Genomic DNA, 22,253 nt, shown 5'->3' on the forward strand with positions numbered 1-22,253 from the left:
AGGACCTCTGAAGTGAAAATGGTTTAAATTATAATGGAATATATTATTTCTTTTTTGATGTTTCAGAAGAATACTTTTTTTAAAAGTCAAATGAAATTTGTCGCTACAATGCTACCTTACATGAGGGGACTTCAAAAAGCTTGTGGAAAAGTAGAATTTAAAGATAAAAATTAACAATATAAACTTTAATTTTTAACATAAGCTCCATTAAGTTCTAGACAACTTTGTAAGCAATTATACCACCCATTTAGTCCATCCCTAAAGAACAGAGGGTCCTGAGAATGTAACCATGTCAGTGTAGTCTCCTTTACATTATTAACTGAAGAAAGATGGGTGCCCTTAAAGACTTTTTGAAATTCAGAAACAAAAAGAAGTCAAAAGGAACCAAATCAGAACTGTAAGGTGGATGCCTAATGATTTCCCATGGAAACACTCACAAAATTGCTGTTATTTGATGAGAGGAATGAGCAGGAGGAGCACTGTCATGGTGAAGAAGGACTCTGGTGAAGCTTTTCCCAGGCGTTTTTCTGCTAAAACTTTGGCTACATTTCTCAAAACACTCTCATAATAAACAGGTGCTATCAATCTTTGCCTCTCCAGAAAGCCAACAAGCAAAATGCCTCAAGCATCCCCAAAAACTATTGCCATGACCTTTACTCTTGACTGGTCTGCTTTTGCTGTGACTGGACCACTTCCATATCTTGGTAGCCATTGGTTTGATTGTGCTTTTTCTTCAGGACCATACTGGTAAAGCCATGTTGCATCTTCTGCTACTGTTCTTCAAAGAAATCTTTCAGAATCTTGATCCCACTTGTTTAAAATCTCCATCTAACATTCTGCAGCTGATCTAGGTGCAGTAGTTTTGGCATCTGACAAGTGGGAAGTTTGCTCAGCATTCATTTTTGGTCAGAATTGTGTAAGCTGAACCAGTTGAGATGTCTGTGGTATTGGCTGTTGTTTGTGCTGTTACTCATCAGTCCTCTTCAGACAAAACATGAACAAGATTAATTTTTTTCCTGGCAAATTAATGTAGAAGGTTTGCTACTGCAGGTTTCATCTCTGACGTCCTCTTATCCCTTCTTAAAATGAGTTATGCATTTGTAAACTGCTAATTTCTTTAAGGCATTGTATTTGTCTCTTCTCATGCTGCTAATAAAGATATACCCAAGACTGGGTAATTTATAAAGGAAAGAGGTTTAATTGACTCAGTTCCACATGACTGGGGAGGCCTTACAGTCATGGTGGAAGGTGAAAGAGGAGCAAAGTCACATCTTACATGGCGGCAGGCAAGAGAGCATGTGCAGGGGAACTCCCCTTTATAAAACCATCAGATCTCATAAGACTTATTCACTATCACCAAAGCAGCACAGAGAGACCTGCCCCCATGATTCAGTTACCTCCCACTGTGTCCCTCCCATGACATGTGGGAATTATGGGAGCTACAATTCAAGATGAGATTTGGGTGGGAACACAACCAAACCATATCAGGCATTGTCCCTATCAACTTTTTGTAAAGCATCAATGATTTCACCATTCTTCCACCCAAGCTTCATTGTAAAATATATATTTGTTCTTACTTAATTTTAACAGAATTAATGTTGCTCTGATAGGGGCTCTTTTCAAATTGATGTCTCATTCTTCTTAGTGCCTCAAACTAGATCCTCTTCAGACATATTATGACAAGTTAGTATGCATTTATTTTGGTACAAAAGAAAATTTTAAATCCATGCATAGTTTTTCCATAATATGCATTTTCCATGAACTTTCTGAAGATCTCTCATATATTGGTTTATCTTATGGAAAAGACAAGAAAATAGTTGCTAACTCAAATTCTAATACTAGTTGCCATTTCCTACTTCTTCTGCTGTAAGGATGGGAAGGGACCTTAAAGGAAATGTAGCCAATCCCCATCATATGCGTGTGTTTCCTTTATAATATACTTGTAGTTAGCCTATATCTGAGTACTTTGAGTAAGAGGGAAATTAATAACATCTTAAGGCAGTGCATTCTGTTTGGTTAGTTCTCACAACTAAAGTGAAAGATCCAGATTGCAGTATTTTAACTAGTTCATTAGATACATGTGTTTTCAAGCCAAATAAAATGTTCAGGGTTAAGAAAGCAGAGATTTAAGAGTTATGAGTGTATTAAGTTATAAACATGAAAATGACATTATCCAGGAAGCACATGTAGATTGAGAAGAGAGCAAGTACATGAGTCGCTTACATAGTTAAGGGAAAGCAACAGGAAAAGATAGCCAAGTAACCTGAGAAGGAATCGCCTATATTATTGACTAGAAAGGTGTGACTGAAGCCAAAGAAGGAGAAAATTTGTAGTTTTCAAGCTTTGTTTCATTTTGGAACTTAGCCAGTACTGGTATGTCATTCTAAAATTTATTAGAATCCTGGCCAGCTACCTGGCTTTAAGTCCCATGTCATTTTTTATGCCCCACAATTATTTGCAATTCATAATAGCAGTTTTTGAGGTCTTCTCAGACTCTCTTCCCTTCTAGAATCTTTTGCTGTGAAGTTGTCCGCATCTTTTCTTCAGACCCTTTGAAGCATACTTTATGAAGCTGTGGGGTCTCATGAGACTGTGCCTAGCCTTTGTCTGCCAGGCTTTTGTAAATGTTATAATAATGTGGTTCCAGCTTCTAAAGATTCCTGTCTTGTTCCTTTCCTTGTGGTTGGTTGGAATTAGATCCAGTATAGGATACTTATTTTGTTGCTTCCACTGCCGTTTGCTTGTAAGTAAAACAAATCATAACTTGCTAGATACTCTACTTAAAAGTGAATTGAAGTTGAGTGTGATGGCTCATGCCTATAGTCCCAACTACTCAGGAGGCTAGACAAGCGAATCATTTTGAGGCCAGCCTGGGCGACATAGCAAGACCCTCTCTTTAATAAATAAATAAAGTGAATTGAGACGTTTGGATGATTTTTGTCATCTTGCCTCTCTGCTTGTTTCACAATATCCATCAGTGATGTATAGTCCATTTATAGAGATGGTAACTGTACCTCTCTTAGATTGTTACAGAAAAATAAAAAGCACTCCATAAAGTGAACTATTGTTATTTTAGTAGTAGTTTAAGTATATGTAATAATAACTCCTAAAATTTACCTTCAACTTGTACTTTTTTAGTCACTGAAAAACTCCGTTTTCAAGGATTGGTAGGGTTTGCCAAACCAAAGATGTCAGATAGCTTAATGCCCACTAGAGACCCTTGCAAGAGAAATTTCAAGGCAGATACCAAGTTGCAGTGGGATGAAGAGCAAAAAACTCTAAAAACCACTCTTTTAGAAAATCTAAATCAATCATTTTATTCACAAGGTTAGATGCTTCTTTTGTTTGCTTCTCTTTTTGGTCACTAATGTCAATACAGAACAACAGTAATACAAATACTTTTTAAAATATTTACTATTTCTCATTAAAATTGTCATTGGTAAGCAAATGAATCAGCTACCCAAATGATAAAACAGTTATTTAAGATAAAATTGGAGATAAGCATTCATCTAACATAGCATCTTGTATGCAGTGAGTGTTCAGTGAATTTTCTTTTTGTTAAAATGAATTTTTATCAAATGTTTCTTTTTTGCCTCCAAAAGTATGTGGATTCTCATGCCATATAACTTGTGTAAACAAAGCTCCAACCACTTGTCCAGTTCCTCCAGAACAGACAAAAGGTCCTCTGGGTATAGATCCTCAGAAAGGAATAGGAACAGCATATGAAGGTCATGTCAGGGTAAGTATGATTAAGTTGGGTTTAGATTAATCTTTTAAGATTGATTAATGAATTAAAATCAAATCAGTTATTTTAAGAGCATAGTTCTTGTTGGAAAATTAAATGAGTAAAATTCATCTAATAATTTTATTTCATCTAGAATAATGATTTGCAAACAAAAACCTAGCTTTTACATGGAAATAACCTATAAAATGTCTCAAGTTTTTCCATGTTGTTCCTATCTTGTGATGAAATCTTCATAAAGGAGTTTGTAGTACCTGGTCTTGCAAGAGAGGTGGCATATGGTTATGAATTATGAGCTATTATCAAGGCATAGTCTTGTTATCTTGGGTAGTATTTACAGTGTAAGCTGAGTTTCATCTTACACCAAGTTTTAGTTTTATGCTATTTAGAAAGAAAACCATGAGTGTTATTTTAATGAAATACTAGTGAAAGTTAAAATGATACCATTAAAATGTTCCTCAGAATAAAAAGTCATTCAGTATTTGAAGAATGTGTTCTCACATTTTCTCATAGCTTAATGATATGTGTCCCATCTGCTACTTTACCAACCAGAATGGCAGACTTATAAAACATGTACATTATCTGTACATCTTCACCATGCAATTACATATGTGATTTAAGGCATATTTTCATTTGAGTTGTTTTGGCTGTTTGTTTGCCTGTCTGTCTAAAACAAAACTAAGATTCCTAAACCAGCCGGAGTGAAGAAAGGGTGGCAGAGAGCACTGGCTATAGTGTGTGACTTCAAACTGTTTCTGTACGATATTGCTGAAGGAAAAGCATCTCAGCCCAGTGTTGTCATTAGTCAAGTGATTGACATGAGGTAAGACTTTGAAGGTAAAATTATTTGTATCATTGCAACATAGGAATTTTAAAGTTTCTGATTTTTAAAAATTGTGTTGCCATGGTTTATTTAAATGAACTAATTTCATATTTTCTAATTTGCTAATATTGCTATAGTAATAGAATTGAAAATAGGAAGTAAGGTGTATTTATAGGACAGGTTGGTATGTCTGAGGGGCTAGGAGTTAAGGAAAAAGAAGTTGGTGTTTCAGTCCAAAAGACCCATGTAAATGGGGTAATGGAGGCCTAATGTGTGAGGCTTATATCATCACATCATGTAAAGGCTTAGAGTATAATTACAATGTAAGGAAAGAAAATAAAAATCAGAAAAGCTTCTGGAAAACATAATCTGTAAACATTTAGGTAAGTATAGCCCTCGAACACTTCTGATCTCATTTTTCAGATTCTTCCCGTGTTCCTTAGTGTTCTCTCCTTTACCTTTTCTCATAACTCTAGGCACTGTCCTTGAGTGATCATATTTATTCACAGCTTCAGCCATCCTCTCTGCATTGATGACTCCCAGACTCGTATCTCCAGTTCAGATATATCCATCCATTGCTCAAAACCAGAATTTCTAGCTCTGACTCACATTGGCACTTCACATTAGCATCTCAAACACATTATCTTCCCCTACAAATATGGAACATGATGGGACAGATGCAAGAAATATTGGCAATTAAAATCTGATAGAACCTACTAAAGGACTGAATATAGATAGGGAGAAGAATCAAAAATAGAACTAAGGTGTCAAGCCTGTAAGAGTAAGGGAGTGGGGGGGCGGAGCAAGATGGCTGAATAGGAATAGCTCCAATCTCCAGCTCCCAGCGCGAGCAACACAGAAGACAGGTGATTTCTGCATTTTCAACTGAGGTACTGGGTTCATCTCACTAGGGAGTGCCGGACAATTGGTGCTGGTCAGCTGCTGCACCCCGACCAGCAAAAGCTGAAGCAGGGCGAGGCATCGCCTCACCTGGGAAGTGTGAGGGGGAAGGGAATCCCTTTTCCTAGCCAGGGGAACTGAGACACACAACACCTGGAAAATTGGGTAACTCCCACCCCAATCCTGTGCTTTACCAAGGGTCTTAGCAAACGGGCACACCAGGAGATTATATCTCACACCTGGCCGGGAGGGTCGCACGCCTACAGAGCCTCCCGCATTGCTAGCACAGCAGTCTGCGATCTAACGACAAGGCAGCAGCGAGGCTGGGGGAGGGGCGCCTGCCATTGCTGAGGCTTAAGTAGGTAAAACAAAGCCGCTGGGAAGCTCGAACTGGGTGGAGCTCACAGCAGCTCAAGGAGGCCTGCCTGTCTCTGTAGACTCCACCTCTGGGGACAGGGCACAGCTAAACAACAACAACAAAAAAAAAGCAGCAGAAACCTCTGCAGACGCAAACAATTCTGTCTGACAGCTTTGAAGAGAGCAGTGGATCTCCCAACACGGAGGTTGAGATCTGAGAATGGACAGACTGCCTGCTTAAGTGGGTCCCTGACCCCTGAGTAGCCTAACTGGGAGACATTCCCCACCAGGGGCAGACCACCACCCCGCACCTCACACGGTGGAGTACAACCCTGAGAGGAAGCTTCCAAAGCAAGAATCAGACAGGTACACTCGCTGTTCAGCAATATTCTATCTTCAGCAGCCTCTGCTGCTGATACCCAGCAAACAGGGTCTGGAGTGGACCTTAAGCAATCTCCAACAGACCTACAGCTGAGGGTCCTGACTGTTAGAAGGAAAACTAACAAACAGGAAGGACATCCACACCAAAACTCCATCAGTACGTCACCATCATCAAAGACCAGAGGCAAATAAAACCACAAAAATGGGGAAAAAGCTGGGCAGAAAAGCTGGAAATTCAAAAAATAAGAGCACATCTCCCCTTGCAAAGGAACGCAGCTCATCGCCAGCAACGGATCAAAGCTGGACGGAGAATGACTTTGACGAGATGAGAGAAGAAGGCTTCAGTCCATCAAACTTCTCAGAGCTAAAGGAGGAATTACGTACCCAGCGCAAGGAAACTAAAAATCTTGAAAAAAGAGTGGAAGAATTGATGACTAGAATAATTAATGCAGAGAAGGCCATAAACGAACTGACAGAGATGAAAACCATGACACGAGAAATACGTGACAAATGCACAAGCTTCAGTAACCAACTCGATCAACTGGAAGAAAGAGTTCGGCGATTGAGGATCAAATGAATGAAATGAAGCAAGAAGAGAAATCTAAAGAAAAAAGAAGAAAAAGAAATGAACAAAGCCTGCAAGAAGTATGGGATTATGTAAAAAGACCAAATCTACGTCTGATTGGGGTGCCTGAAAGTGAGGGGGAAAATGGACCCAAGTTGGAAAACACTCTTCAGGATATCATCCAGGAGAACTTCCCCAACCTAGAAGGGCAGGCCAACATTCAAATTTAGGAAATACAGAGAACGCCACAAAGATACTCCTCGAGAAGAGCAACTCCAAGACACATAATTGCCAGATTCACCAAAGTTGAAATGAAGGAAAAAATCTTAAGGGCAGCCAGAGAGAAAGGTTGGGTTACTCACAAAGGGAAGCCCATCAGACTAACAGCAGATCTCTCAGCAGAAAGTCTACAAGCCAGAAGAGAGTGGGGGCCAATATTCAACATTCTTAAAGAAAAGAATTTTAAGCCCAGAATTTCATATCCAGCCAAACTAAGTTTCATAAGTGAAGGAGAAATAAAATCCTTTACAGATAAGCAAATGCTTAGAGATTTTGTCACCACCAGGCCTGCCTTACAAGAGACCCTGAAGGAAGCACTAAACATGGAAAGGAACAACCGGTACCAGCCATTGCAAAAACATGCCAAAACGTAAAGACCATCGAGGCTAGGAAGAAACTGCATCAACTAACGAGCAAAATAACCAGTTAATATCATAATGCCAGGATCAAGTTCACACATAACAATATTAACCTTAAATGTAAATGGACTAAATGCTCCAATTAAAAGACACTGACTGGCAAACTGGATAGAGTCAAGACCCATCAGTTTGCTGTATTCAGAAGACCCATCTCACATGCACAGACATACAGGCTCAAAATAAAGGGATGGAGGAAGATCTACCAAGCAAATGGAGAACCAAAAAAAGCAGGGGTTGCAATCCTAGTCTCTGATAAAACAGACTTTAAACCATCAAAGATCAAAAGAGACAAAAGAAGGCCATTACATAATGGTAAAGGGATCAATTCAACAGGAAGAACTAACTATCCTAAATATATATGCACCCAATACAGGAGCACCCAGATTCATAAAGCAAGTCCTTCGAGACTTACAAAGAGACTTAGACTCCCATACAATAATAATGGGAGACTTCAACACCCCACTGTCAACATTAGACAGATCAACGAGACAGAAAGTTAACAAGGATATCCAGGAATTGAACTCATCTCTGCAGCAAGCAGACCTAATAGACATCTACAGAACTCTCCACCCCAAATCAACAGAATATACATTCTTCTCAGCACCACATCACACTTATTCCAAAATTGATCACATAGTTGGAAGTAAAGCACTCCTCAGCAAATGTACAAGAACAGAAATTATAACAAACTGTCTCTCAGACCACAGTGCAATCAAACTAGAACTCAGGACTAAGAAACTCAATCAAAACCGCTCAACTGCATGGAAACTGAATAACCTGCTCCTGAATGACTACTGGGTACATAACGAAATGAAGGCAGAAATAAAGATGTTCTTTGAAACCAAGGAGAACAAAGATACAACATACCAGAATCTCTGGGACACATTTAAAGCAGTGTGTAGAGGGAAATTTAGAGCACTAAATGCCCACAAGAGAAAGCAGGAAAGATCTAAAATTGACACTCTCTAACATCACAATTAAAAGAACTAGAGAAGCAAGAGCAAACACATTCAAAAGCTAGCAGAAGGCAAGAAATAACTAAGATCAGAGCAGAACTGAAGGAGATAGAGACACAAAAAACCTTCCAAAAAATCATTGAATCCAGGAGTTGGTTTTTTGAAAAGATCAACAAAATTGATAGACTGCTAGCAAGACTAATAAAGAAGAAAAGAGAGAAGAGAGACGAATCAAATAGACGCAATAAAAAATGATAAAGGGGATATCACCACCGACCCCACAGAAATACAAACTACCGTCAGAGAATACTATAAACACCTCTATGCAAATAAACTAGAAAATCTAGAAGAAATGGATAATTTCCTGGATACTTACACTCTCCCAAGACTAAACGAGGAAGAAGCTGAATCCCTGAATAGACCAATAGCAGGCTCTGAAATTGAGGCAATAATTAATAGCCTACCAACCAAAAAAAGTCCCGGACCAGATGGATTCACAGCTCAATTCTACCAGAGGTACAAGGAGGAGCTGGTACCATTCCTTCTGAAACTATTCCAATCAATAGAAAAAGAGGGAATCCTCCCTAACTCATTTTATGAGACCAACATCATCCTGATACCAAAGCCTGGCAGAGACACAACAAAAAAAAGAGAATTTTAGACCAATATTCCTGATGAACATCGATGCAGAAATCCTCAATAAAATACTGGCAAACCGGATCCAGCAGCACATCAGAAAGCTTATCCACCGTGATCAAGTTGGCTTCATCCCTGGGATGCAAAGCTGGTTCAACATATGCAAATCAATAAACATAATCCAGCATATAAACAGAACCAAAGACAAAAACCATATGATTATCTCAATAGATGCAGAAAAGGCCTTTGACAAAATTCAACAGCCCTTCATGCTAAAAACACTCAATAAATTCAGTATTGATGGAACGTATCTCAAAATAATAAGAGCTATTTATGACAAACCCACAGCCAATATCATACTGAATGGGCAAAAACTGGAAAAATTCCCTTTGAAAACTGGCACAAGACAGGGATGCCCTCTCTCACCACTCCTATTCAACATAGTGTTGGAAGTTCTGGCTAGGGCAATCAGGCAAGAGAAAGAAATAAAGGGTATTCAATTAGGAAAAGAAGAAGTCAAATTGTCCCTGTTTGCAGATGACATGATTGTATATTTAGAAAACCCCATTGTCTCAGCCCAAAATCTCCTTAAGCTGATAAGCAACTTCAGCAAAGTCTCAGGATACAAAATTAATGTGCAAAAGTCACAAGCATTCTTATACACCAGTAACAGACAAACAGAGAGCCAAATCATGAATGAGCTTCCATTCACAATTGCTTCAAAGAGAATGAAATACCTAGGAATCCAACTTACAAGGGATGTAAAGAACCTCTTCAAGGAGAACTACAAACCACTGCTCAGTGAAATAAAAGAGGACACAAACAAATGGAAGAACATACCATGCTCATGGATAGGAAGAATCAATATCATGAAAATGGCCATACTGCCCAAGGTAATTTATAGATTCAATGCCATCCCCATCAAGCTACCAATGAGTTTCTTCACAGAATTGGAAAAAACTGCTTTAAAGTTCATATGGAACCAAAAAAAGAGCCCCCATTGCCAAGACAATCCTAAGTCAAAAGAACAAAGCTGGACGCATCACGCTACCTGACTTCAAACTATACTACAAGGCTACAGTAACCAAAACAGCATGGTACTGGTACCAAAACAGAGATATAGACCAATGGAACCGAACAGAGTCCTCAGAAATAATACCACAAATCTACAGCCATCTGATCTTTGACAAACCTGACAAAAACAAGAAATGGGGAAAGGATTCCCTATTTAATAAATGGTTCTGGGAAAATTGGCTAGCCATAAGTAGAAAGCTGAAACTGGATCCTTTCCTTACTCCTTATACAAAAATTAATTCAAGATGGATTAGAGACTTAAATGTTAGACCTAACATAAAAACCCTAGAAGAAAACCTAGGTAATACCATTCAGGACATAGGCATGGGCAAGGACTTCATGTCTAAAACACCAAAAGCAATGGCAACAAAAGCCAAAATTGACAAATGGGATCTAATTAAACTAAAGAGCTTCTGCACAGCAAAAGAAACTACCATCAGAGTGAACAGGCAACCTACAGAATGGGAGAAAATTTTTGCAATCTACTCATCTGACAAAGGGCTAATATCCAGAACCTACAAAGAACTCAAACAAATTTACAAGAAAAAAACAACCCCATCAAAAAGTGGGCAAAGGATATGAACAGACATTTCTCAAAAGAAGACATTCATACAGCCAACAGACACATGAAAAAGTATTCATGATCACTGGCCATCAGAGAAATGCAAATCAAAACCACAATGAGATACCATCTCACAGACACAGTTAGAATGGCAATCATTAAAACGTCAGGAAACAACAGGTGCTGGAGAGGATGTGGAGAAATAGGAACACTTTTACACTGTTGGTGGGATTGTAAACTAGTTCAACCATTATGGAAAACAGTATGGCGATTCCTCAAGGATCTAGAACTAGAAGTACCATATGACCCAGCCATCCCATTACTGGATATATATCCAAAGGGTTATAAATCATGCTGCTATGAAGACACATGCACACGTATGTTTACTGCAGCACTATTCACAATAGCAAAAACTTGGAATCAACCCAAATGTCCATCAGTGACAGACTGGATTAAGAAAATGTGGCACATATACACCATGGAATACTCTGCAGCCAAAATAAAGGATGAGTTTGTGTCCTTTGTAGGGACATGGATGCAGCTGGAAACCGTCATTCTTAGCAAACTATCACAAGAACAGAAAACCAAGCACCGCATGTTCTCACTCATAGGTGGGAACTGAACAATGAGATCACTTGGACTCTGGAAGGGGAACATCACACACCGGGGCCTATCATGGAGAGGGGGGAGGGGGGAGGGATTGCATTGGGAGTTATACCTGATGTAAATGACGAGTTGATGGGTGCTGATGAGTTGATGGGTGCAGCACAGCAACATGGCACAAGTATACATATGTAACAAACCTGCACATTATGCACATGTACCCTAGAACTTAAAGTATAATAATAATAATAAAAGAAAAAAAAGAATAAAAAAAAAAAGACTAAGGGAGTCATGGTACCAACAACAAAATTAAGGGAATCCGAAGAAATTATTGTGGAGTAAATATGTTTTAGATGTTGAAGGAACAATGAAATGTAACATGAGCTGGGTTGAGGGCACTTAAGATTTATTATGGGAGGCAAGAGAGTCCATGGAGGCTCCAGAGACCTACCAGGGTTCAAATCCCAGTTCTACATGTATACTTAACTGGCCTTGTAACTGTGGATAAGCCAGCAATGATTTCTAGCTCTTGTGTAATATGCCACTAGGAAGTTATTCTTGATAAATTATTTGGGGCACTATTAATTACAATGGGGGAAAATTAAATTTTTAAAAAAATTAAATTTGGGTGTTTGGTGCAGTTAAGCTTTGGGTATTGCTTCATATGTGTTATTTGGATACACACCCCAAACCACACACACATAGCCACATATACTAACTTTTAATGCTTTGCTTTTCTTTCAGGGATGAAGAATTTTCTGTGAGTTCAGTGTTGGCTTCTGATGTTATCCATGCAAGTCGAAAAGATATACCCTGTATATTTAGGGTAAGTGTGTATACTATAATTTGATCAGTGAATTATGTGTTTTTAATGAGTATATTTTGCCTCCCTATATAAATCATAAATTCACTATAAGTAAAACTAAATCTTACATCCTTTTATATATTCCATGTCATCCAGTACTTGAGGGTATAGAAAATTGGTGCTAAATATTTAATTAGTGAAAGACCTGGAGAAAGCATCAATATATGGCTTATAAAATATGCTTCCTGGTAGATAATATTTTTTAGTTCCAATTCAGTTTTCAAATAAATACTACCAGATGGAAAATGAGATAAGTGTGAGGTTTCTCAAGTTTTTTTAAAAAGTAAAAATGTCTGTCTTTAAAAATTAAAAATACTTACTGCTTCATAACAGCCATTCCAAAACTTAGTAGCTTAAACCGACAATGATTTATTATTTTTCACTATTCTGTGGACCAGCTGTACAGTTCTTGTGGTGTCAGCTAGTGTCACTCATGTGACTGCATTCAGCTCATTTGGGGCCAGAACATCTAATGACCTTGCTCTTACATCTGGGTGCTGGCTGTTAGCTGCGTGATCTCAGTTCTCCTCTTTGTGAACTCGCTCCATGTGGTCTGTGGTCATCAGGTAGGCTGGCTGAGCTCCCAGTGGCTGGCTTCTAAGAGAGCAAAAGAAGCTACCAGGCCCTTTGAGGACTAGGCCCAAAACAGGTATAATAACCCTTCTGCATTCTATTGGTCAAAGCAAGTCATGAGGTCAGCCCAGATTTAAGAGGAGGGGAGATAGACTCCACCTCTTGACGAGTAGAATGGAATTCCTTAGGAGGACTTGTTGGTAGCAATCTTTGGCGGCTATTGCCATGATGCAATCTTGAGTTGGTAAATTAAGACAACAGAGATTTAAAAAAAAAAAAAAATACTGCCTAGTAGTTATGCCTATCTCCCTATATTTCTCTGTGAACCTTGTATCTAAGAAAGGTCAGGCAAAGATTATACTTAGTCTCTTAGTTCCCAGACTAACAACTATTTATTTTCCTCCCAGCCACCAAGGGAGCCTACAGAGGCCCACTTACTGATAACTGAGTTTCGTAGTGTGATTTTATTGTCACTGCTACTTAATAAGGAATTCTTTACTTGTAATAAGGAATTCATATAGGTAAAATTTAAAACTGCTCTGATAGTGTTGTCTGTATAATGATAAACCTTCATTTAAATACTAATTTAAATTATCAAGTCTTAACGATGATGTGAGTTATTGTTGTGAAGTAACAGCAAATATATTTCTGAGCACTTCTAACTTCTTAAAACAAGTTGCAAGTCAGTATGGTGTGGTGCTTAGGAGCATGGGCACAAGATCCCAGATTTCTAGCTGTGTATCCTTGGAGAAATGATTTAATTTCTTTGCATCACCATTTGTTTCATATATAATATAAGGATATAATGACAGTACATCCTATCTCATGACGATGTTAACAGAGTTAAATGAATTAATACTTGTAATGTGCTTAGATCTACCCAGTGCTCAGTATTTACTCAATAAATGTCAGGTGTTGTTGTTATATATGAGTGTATTTAATGCCTCTTTAGTGATAGTGTTCTGGCAATTTTATAGAAGGAAAATGAAAATGATACAAACATTTCAAATGGTTTCTGTCACCTTTGCTTTGTCATGTAATCTAGTGCTAAAGGTAGTTATTCTGATTAGGAATAGCTAAACTCCAGTAACGGTATCATTTAATGAATGCTCATTTTATTGGTGAGTGCTAAGCAAACTAACATAATCATGAAACTAGCATAAAGGGTGTCTGTTTTCTAATGTCATGATTATTGATTAAATTGTTCTAGGTCACAGCTTCCCAGCTCTCAGCATCTAATAACAAATGTTCAATCCTGATGCTAGCAGACAGTGAGAATGAGAAGAGTAAGTGGGTGGGAGTGCTGAGTGAATTGCACAAGATTTTGAAGAAAAACAAATTCAGAGACCGCTCAGTCTATGTTCCCAAAGAGGCTTATGACAGCACTCTACCCCTCATTAAAACAACCCAGGCAGCCGCAATCATAGGTATGAATTTATAACATTTATCATATTATTATAATTGTTTACTAATCTACTTGAGAACAGGGATTGGCTTTCATCTAGGAATCCCCAGTGTCCAACATACTATGCATCGTATCACAAATGCTCAGTACATGTTTATTGAATGAATGAGACCTATATCAGATCTTTGTTTTTCAGTAAGCAGGAGTATAAGTACACTTTCAAAGTGCCTTTTTTTCCTGAAAAAACGACCGTGCTAAACATTAGCCTACCAATCTATTTTCTGCTTGTGTGATTTAGAACAAGTTAGTTTCTTAGAGTTTAGTATATAAAATACAGATGATAATTACCTTGCTGAGGTTATTGGGAAGTTTAAATAAGATGGAATACATAACACCGAGTGCCCTGCATAAAAGAAGTCCTCTTAACAAATGGCAGTTTCTGTGTCTGTAGGTTTAAATTTTTGCTGTTTTCCTGTGTATGCATGTAACTCTTTTGTTACTTTCCATGAATACTGAAAAGTTTAATGAGTACGGTTCACATGCCATTCACAATTTTTACCTCCCAAAACAAGAAGTGTAGAACAACTTAGGTTTTTCATTTTGTTTCATTTATTAAACATTTACTTATTTTTGTAGGTATTGATATGGATTATTCTTTAATAATTGTTCTATTTTAGAAGACATGAGAGATTTACCAGTATAATCTGAAAGAAATAGTGTAAACTGTTATTGTAATTTATTTTATTTCCATTTTTTGCACCAAATGTTCTTAACATCTGGTTTATTAGCATTACATGGTTTTTTCCTAATAAAAATCTTTCATATTCATGTCTTACATAGATCATGAAAGAATTGCTTTGGGAAACGAAGAAGGGTTATTTGTTGTACATGTCACCAAAGATGGTAAGAGAAAACTTTGTTTTTTGAGTAATTTTCAATCATGTGTTAAAAAAAATTTTAACTCTAGATTCTAAATTCTACAAAGAGCAGGATTTGCTCTTATCCTGTGACTAAAATTTTCCAGACCTAATTTGATATGTTTATAAATTAAAAGATTATTTTTAAATTTCTGTAGTCCCCCTGAGGTTTAAAACTTCAAATGTGTATTGTCTTTCTTATATCATTTTATTTAACAGTTCTGTATGAACTCAGATTGCATTTCTTTTTTTTTATACGGAGTTTCGCTTTTGCTGCCTAGGCTGGAGTGCAGTGGCGTGATCTTGGCTCACTGCAACCTCCACCTCCCAGGTTCAAGCGACTCTCCTGCCTCAGCCTCCCAGTAGCTAGGATTACAGGCATGCACCACCATGCCCGGCTAAGTTTGTATTTTCAGTGGAAACGAGGTTTCTCCGTGTCGGCCAGGTTGGTCTCAAACTCCCAACCTCAGGTGATCCAATCACCCACCTTGGCCTCCCAAACTGCTGGGATTACAGGCATGAGCCACCGCACCCAGCCCAGATTGCATTTCTAAAGATGGAACATGAAAAAAAAATAAACAACTTAATTTTCATATTGTTCTGGTAGTATCAAAAGAGACAACAGCTATTAAAATGTGTTTGTTTGGAGGTTTTTCTTCTAGGGAAAAACTAAATGCTGGGTGAAATAAAGAGAAACCAATATAACTTGGTATTCATAAATATAATATTCTAAGTTTTTTCTTTATATCAACGTAGATCATGGGAAAACAGTGCATTTAAGACAATGCATTGTTACCCATATAAAAACTTCTGAAAAGTGAGTTATCTGTTTTTAAAAACGGGAATCCCATGGTGATGTTCCCTAGAATTTAGTGCCAGTAAAAAAGTTTTCCTTGAGGATTTGGCATACTTTTACACAAGAATCCTTTGGGGTTTGCCTTGGCTGCCAGAAATCTTAGGACTCAATACGTACTATAGGTGAGTTAAATTATCTTATGATGGGTTTGATTATCTTTTTTCCTGTGACTTCTGATCTCTTATTCTTCCGTGTGTGCATCTGTAAGTTGACTTACATCCTTTTGAGTATAATTGGGATATAATGAATCAATAAAATTTTGATTTATTATTCTTTGTGTTTAGAAATTATTCGAGTTGGTGATAATAAGAAGATTCATCAGATTGAACTTATTCCAAATGATCAGCTTGTTGCTGTGATCTCAGGACGAAATCGTCATGTACGACTTTTTCCTCTGTCAGCATTGGATGGGCGAGAGACCGATTTTTACAAGCTGGCAGAAACTAAAGGGTGTCAAACCATAACTTCTGGAAAGGTGCACCATGGAGCTCTCACATGCCTGTGTGTGGCTATGAAAAGGCAGGTCCTCTGTTATGAACTATTTCAGAGCAAGACTCGTCACAGAAAATTTAAGGAAATTCAAGTCCCATATAATGTCCAGTGGATGGCAATCTTCAGTGAACAACTCTGTGTGGGATTCCAGTCAGGATTTCTAAGATACCCTTTGAATGGAGAAGGAAGTCCATACAGTATGCTCCATTCAAATGACCATACACTATCATTTATTGCACATCAACCAATGGATGCTATCTGCGCAGTTGAGATCTCCAGTAAAGAATATCTGCTGTGTTTTAACAGCATTGGGATATATACTGACTGCCAGGGCCGAAGATCTAGACAACAGGAATTGATGTGGCCAGCAAATCCTTCCTCTTGTTGTAAGATTCTCTTTCTTATGACTGTCTTACCTTTATGTCTCTTTCCTTCCTTTTCCCTTCCACTTCATCTCCCAAGTGTTGTCATTGTTAATAACAGTTTTTTCAAAAAGTCATTCTTAATGCTTTTCCTCAGTATTGATTATGTTGTTGATGTAAAAACCATATGTAATTAGGCCAGGGCAAACAGGGCCAGCATTAGGATGCACATGATTTAAACAAAACATCTTTCTGTGGAATATTTCACTAAGATGGATTTTTTACCCCATGTCGTATTTTGAAATAACCCTAAATTGTTATCTAATGGTCCCCCAAAATATGGTGCTTGTAAGCATCAGTGTCTCACAGAACTTATTCTGGAGAAGTAGTTACCAAGTGAATTATTTAATCAGGTATGTAAAGGTATAATATAGCATCTATAAGAGGTGTTTTTCAGTTTTCCATTTTTATCTAGATGGGTAGATATTTATAATTGCTTATTTTACCCCTTCAAGAAATATGAAGATGTAATAAATTATTGAATGCTTTTTTTTTTTTTTTTTGAGAGAGAGAGATGGAGTCTTGCTCTGTCACACAGGTTAGAGTACAGTGATATCATCATAACCCACTGCAGCCTCCAACTCCTGGGCTGAAGCAATCCTCCTACTTTAGCCTCCTGAGTAGCTGGGACAACAGGTGCACACCACCACGCCCAGCTTGTTTTTAGTTTTTGTTTTTGTAGAGATGATCTCATTAGTTGTTCAGGCTGGTCTCGATTCTTGTCCTCAAGCAGTCCTCCCAACTTGGCCTCCCAAAGCACTGAGATTATAGGCTTGACTCACCACACCCAGCCTTATTGAATACTTTTAATTATAGAATACTTTGGTTATTGAGTATTCCAATTATTATTGAATATGTGCCGTTGAATATGAGTTACAGCAATGAGGAAAATAGATAACAGTCTTACCCCCACAGAGCATGGGTGCATTGGAAAAGATTCGTGATAAAGCAAGTAGTTGCAGTAGAATGTAAGTGCTATGATAGCAGAAGTAGAGAGTTCTATAGAACCACATAGGAGAAGTATTTCATCCATACTGTTTTGTTTTTAATGAAAAATACTTGAGCATGTTAAAATGCTGAAGGGAAAAAAACCCTATGGAACTATGTGGAACAGTTGTCTATATGGGAAATAGAGTAAGACTGCCAAGAAGACCAGAGAGGACAAAATTCAGAAGACAGGTGCATGAATTACTTGGGGAAAGGAGGAGTAAAACCTCTTCATTTGTAACAAGATAGGAGGAGGAGTTATGGGTATGGGTCTAGTCAAGGTTAGAGGTTCATTACAAGAAAGTTTGGCAGGACAATCCATGCTTATTACAGAAAAATCAGAAAGTCTGCATAAACAGAACAAAAGAAAAATACGTCTAGTTCTACCCATCTAGACTTATTTTTTTCCACCCTCCATCCTGGGATGAAAGGTTTAACTATTTTTTCTTGTTATTGTTGTTTTTGTCTTTCCAACTTTTCAACTGCAGATCTTGGGAATTAACTATTTTTAATATTTCTTCTGAAAAATACAGTCTTAGGTGGGCACAGTGGCTTACACCTGTAATCCTAGCACTTCAGGAGACTGAGGCAGGAGGATTGCTTGGGGCCAGAAGTTCTAAGCCAACCTGGGCAACATAGCGAGAACCTGTGTCTATAAAAAATTTTCTTTAATTAACCAGGTGTAGTGGTTGCACGCCTGTTGTCCCAACTACCCAGGAGGCCGAGGTGGGAGGATCACTTGAGCTATAATCATGCCACTTTTCTCCAGCCTAGGCAACACAATGAGACCTTATCTCTAAAAACACAAACCCACACACACTCTCACACTCTCTTTCTTATCAATAGAATAAATGCTGTTTTGTAACTGAGTCAGGTAATAATTATGATTATTCTAATGTAGAGTCAGAGTTGGAATGTCTGACTTTTTTGTATAGCTCTGCCAATAATTCCCTTTGTAACCTTAGTTTAAGTAAACCATTGACTCTTTCTTTGCTTGTGTTGATATTCATTTGTTGATATTCATTCTTTCAACAAGTATATATTGAGCATCTACCATATTCATGTAACTATGCTACAGTGCTTTATTATACTTTCTTAACAGGGACTAGAACACTTACCTGGAGATTTCTCTACTTTCTAAGTTTGATTCACTGTCAATAACTTAACTACTTTTAGGAATCAAATACTTTAAATATAATGAAATTCCTTTATAGAACTCATGTTGGGCAGGGAAATAGTATACCCCTGGTGCTTACAAAATCTGTCTATATTATAATGGCTATATAATCTGACATTGGTGTGCCGGTTCTTCATTTACGATATATGTTCTATTTGCTTCAAAAATATTTTGATTTGGCTACTATATGATAGCCACATAGGATTTGGGTGGGATTCCACTCTACAGTTATTTAGTGTAGACCTTTCAAAATATTTGGGGTTTAATAGTTAAAAATAATCCACAAGCTGCCCCCACCTTCTCTTCTCCCAGGTTACAATGCACCATATCTCTCGGTGTACAGTGAAAATGCAGTTGATATCTTTGATGTGAACTCCATGGAATGGATTCAGACTCTTCCTCTCAAAAAGGTAATTTAACATTAAAATGTTGGCTAAGCCAACTGAGTATAAGTGAAAACACTAAATTACTACATAGTAATTTTTTTTTATTAACTCAACATTTTGTGGCATGTGTAATTGGCAGTTTGGGACTTAGCTATGAGTGAGAAAATAGAAACAGAAATAAAGTTGGTTAATTTCCTTAGGCCTAGCTAAAACCATACTAATTTTACTATATTTGGTTTATGCAAAGTATGATTGCTATTATTATGAACTACTAGAATATATCCTACAACCTAAAATAAAATGTCAGTGTTATCTTCCACTTTTGGATTAAGGAGCTCTGAGAGACTACACGATTATTATGAATTATAACTGTTATTCACCCAGTGTTTAATCTTGTGAGGACAGATTTAACAGGCTAGAAAAGTGGTTAAACTTAGAACCAAAACTGTTTAAGTGTCTCATAATTGAAAAATAAAGATTTCATATATTCCTAATAAAACGTAGTATTTTTCTTAATTTATAATCCTATGTTTCCATAACACAGAGAATTTTTACAAGTATAGAACTGCTAGTTTGCAAAAATGAAGAGCAATAGTTTCATGTAGATAGATGTGATATATATATAGCATGTATAATTAGTTGGGGGACAGGGTTTAGAGAATACGTGAAAGTCACTGAGATGATATTTCAAAATTAGCTCCCATTTAAAATCATAATGGCAGTTTAAAAAGCTCTTGTAAATACTGCCAGATTATCTGAAGCAACTAAAATATACTCTAGTTTGTAAATTTGGACTGGTCATTATTACTTTTCTGTGGGGTTTTTTTGGTTTTTTTTGTTTTGTTTTGTTTTTGTTTTTGTTTTTGAGACAGGGTCTCGCTGTGTCATCCAACCTGGAGTGCAGTGACATGATTTTGGCTCACTGCAGCCTCCGCCTCCTGGGTTCAAGTGATTCTCCTACCTCTGCCTCCCAAGTAGCTGGGACTACGGGTGTACACCACCATGCCCTGCTGATTTTTGTGTTTTTAGTAGAGACAGGGTTTCACCGTGTTGGCCAGGCTGGCCTTGAACCTCTGACCTCAAGTGATCCACCTGCCTCTGACTCCCAAAGTGCTGGGATTACAGGCGGGAGCCACTGCACCCAGCCCTATTTGATTTTTATCATGTAATTTTTGCAATATATGTGAAAGAATAAATAGATGGCCTTTGTGAGGGATAATAATAAACTGATCTCTCATGAACCTACCTCCTAACCTGAGAATCAGAACATCACTCATATAACTGCAAATGGCATCATGTGCTTATCATTCCTTTGCTTTTCTTAAAATACAGAATTTTTGCATATTTAAGTATCCCTAAATAATATATCTTTCAGTTTTGCTTGGTTTTGAGTTTTATAAAAATGTTATAATATATAGTCATTTTCTATCTTGCTTTCTTCACTCATCCACCAAGTCTCATTCATTCATGTTGTTACATATACCGTAGTTTATTGCTTTTCAGTACTATAAAATATTCTGTTACGTGAACTTATCTGTTCCCTGATGGGTAGACATTGAATTATTTACTAGCTTTTTGCAATTGTGATGTTGCTGCATATGTTTTTTGGAATAGTTTTCAGGAGTTTCAGTCATATACCTAGGAGCAGAATCAATGGGACATAGGGAGTTCAGTTATTCAGCTTTATGAGATAGTGTGATATTATTTTCCAAAGTAATTGTACTAACCAGTACTCCCATCAACAGCGTAAAGGAATTCTTATCCACATACTAGTACTTTCCATTGTCAGGATTCATAGGTTTTGTAAATGGTTACAAAGTAGTATTTCATTGAAGTTTCAATTTGCATGTCCCTAACTATGTAGTTGAAAGTCTTTTGTATGTTTATTCATCATTCATATTTCCTCTTCCATGAAATGCCTGGTCATGCTTTTTGCTCATTTTGCTATTGGATTGGCCACATTTTTCCTATTTATTGGAATTCTTTATACATTGTGGATACTGGCTAATAAGGGATATGTAAATCTTTTTCTTCTTTGTGACCTATTCATTCATTTGTATTTGGCTGAACAGAAGTTACTGATTTTAATGTAGTTAAATGTATCTTTCTTTTCCTTTATGTTTGTCTTTTTTCTCCTGTTTAAAAACTCTTTCCTACCTTAAAGTCATAGTATACATTCTATTTTCCTCCAAACATTTTACCTTTTTTTTAATCTTTTTTAAATTTATATACCCAACCTCCAAACATTGTAAAGCTCCGCCTATTACATTTCTGTTTTTAATCCAATTGGAATTGATGCTTTTGTGTAAGGTGTGAAGTAGAGATTTTATTTTATTGGTTCCATATCACCAGTTGCTCAATCACTATTTATTGACAGTCCCTCCGTTCCCCAGTGATCTACCCTTCCATCTCCATCATATCTATGCATTTAGTTTTTGATAGTAAGAATTCATAAATCAGCCATGTTGATATCTTCTTAGTATAACTGGTCATTAATGGCTTTAAAATGTCTAAGGTTTAAATGTACTTCTACTTATTTGTTCATTTGCCTAGGATAGCCTTCCTTTAAAATGTTATCATTGTAAGTTTGTTTGTTCAAATTAGATAGTATTATACCTTTCCAGTCAGAATTATTGTTGATTTTTCTGAGAGGGTTGTATTTTGAAGTAGATAAGCAAGAAGTCTTAATAAGGTGTACTTTATAAGCAGGACGTACGTTTTATAATTTAGTTTTTAAAGGTTTTGTCAAAATACTAATTTTGTTTTTTATTTTAGGTTCGACCCTTAAACAATGAAGGATCATTAAATCTTTTAGGGCTGGAGACCATTAGATTAATATATTTCAAAAATAAGATGGCAGGTAAGAAAATATATAT

At 37.1% G+C, this 22,253-nt stretch overlaps 1 protein-coding gene across 16 annotated transcripts in view; it reads left to right on the forward strand.

Annotated features, from left to right (window-relative positions):
- Nucleotides 1-22,253, forward strand: part of CDC42BPA (CDC42 binding protein kinase alpha) — a 322,506-nt gene that overhangs the window by 266,233 nt on the left and 34,020 nt on the right. For all 16 annotated transcript variants that reach the window (XR_012091165.1, XM_007988230.3, XM_037985490.2 and 13 more), the window contains 8 exons: nucleotides 3,603-3,739; nucleotides 4,426-4,565; nucleotides 12,042-12,123; nucleotides 13,946-14,162; nucleotides 14,981-15,043; nucleotides 16,198-16,791; nucleotides 19,304-19,401; nucleotides 22,153-22,237. Coding sequence is in view for 15 of the 16 variants with exons in the window: in XM_007988230.3 (XP_007986421.2) it covers nucleotides 3,603-3,739; nucleotides 4,426-4,565; nucleotides 12,042-12,123; nucleotides 13,946-14,162; nucleotides 14,981-15,043; nucleotides 16,198-16,791; nucleotides 19,304-19,401; nucleotides 22,153-22,237 (1,416 nt within the window). In the remaining variant the exon portion in view is untranslated. The remainder of the gene's footprint in view (nucleotides 1-3,602; nucleotides 3,740-4,425; nucleotides 4,566-12,041; nucleotides 12,124-13,945; nucleotides 14,163-14,980; nucleotides 15,044-16,197; nucleotides 16,792-19,303; nucleotides 19,402-22,152; nucleotides 22,238-22,253) is intronic.

Source organism: Chlorocebus sabaeus, chromosome 25 (assembly GCF_047675955.1).
Source record: "Chlorocebus sabaeus isolate Y175 chromosome 25, mChlSab1.0.hap1, whole genome shotgun sequence".
Classification (NCBI taxonomy): Eukaryota; Metazoa; Chordata; class Mammalia; order Primates; family Cercopithecidae; genus Chlorocebus; species Chlorocebus sabaeus.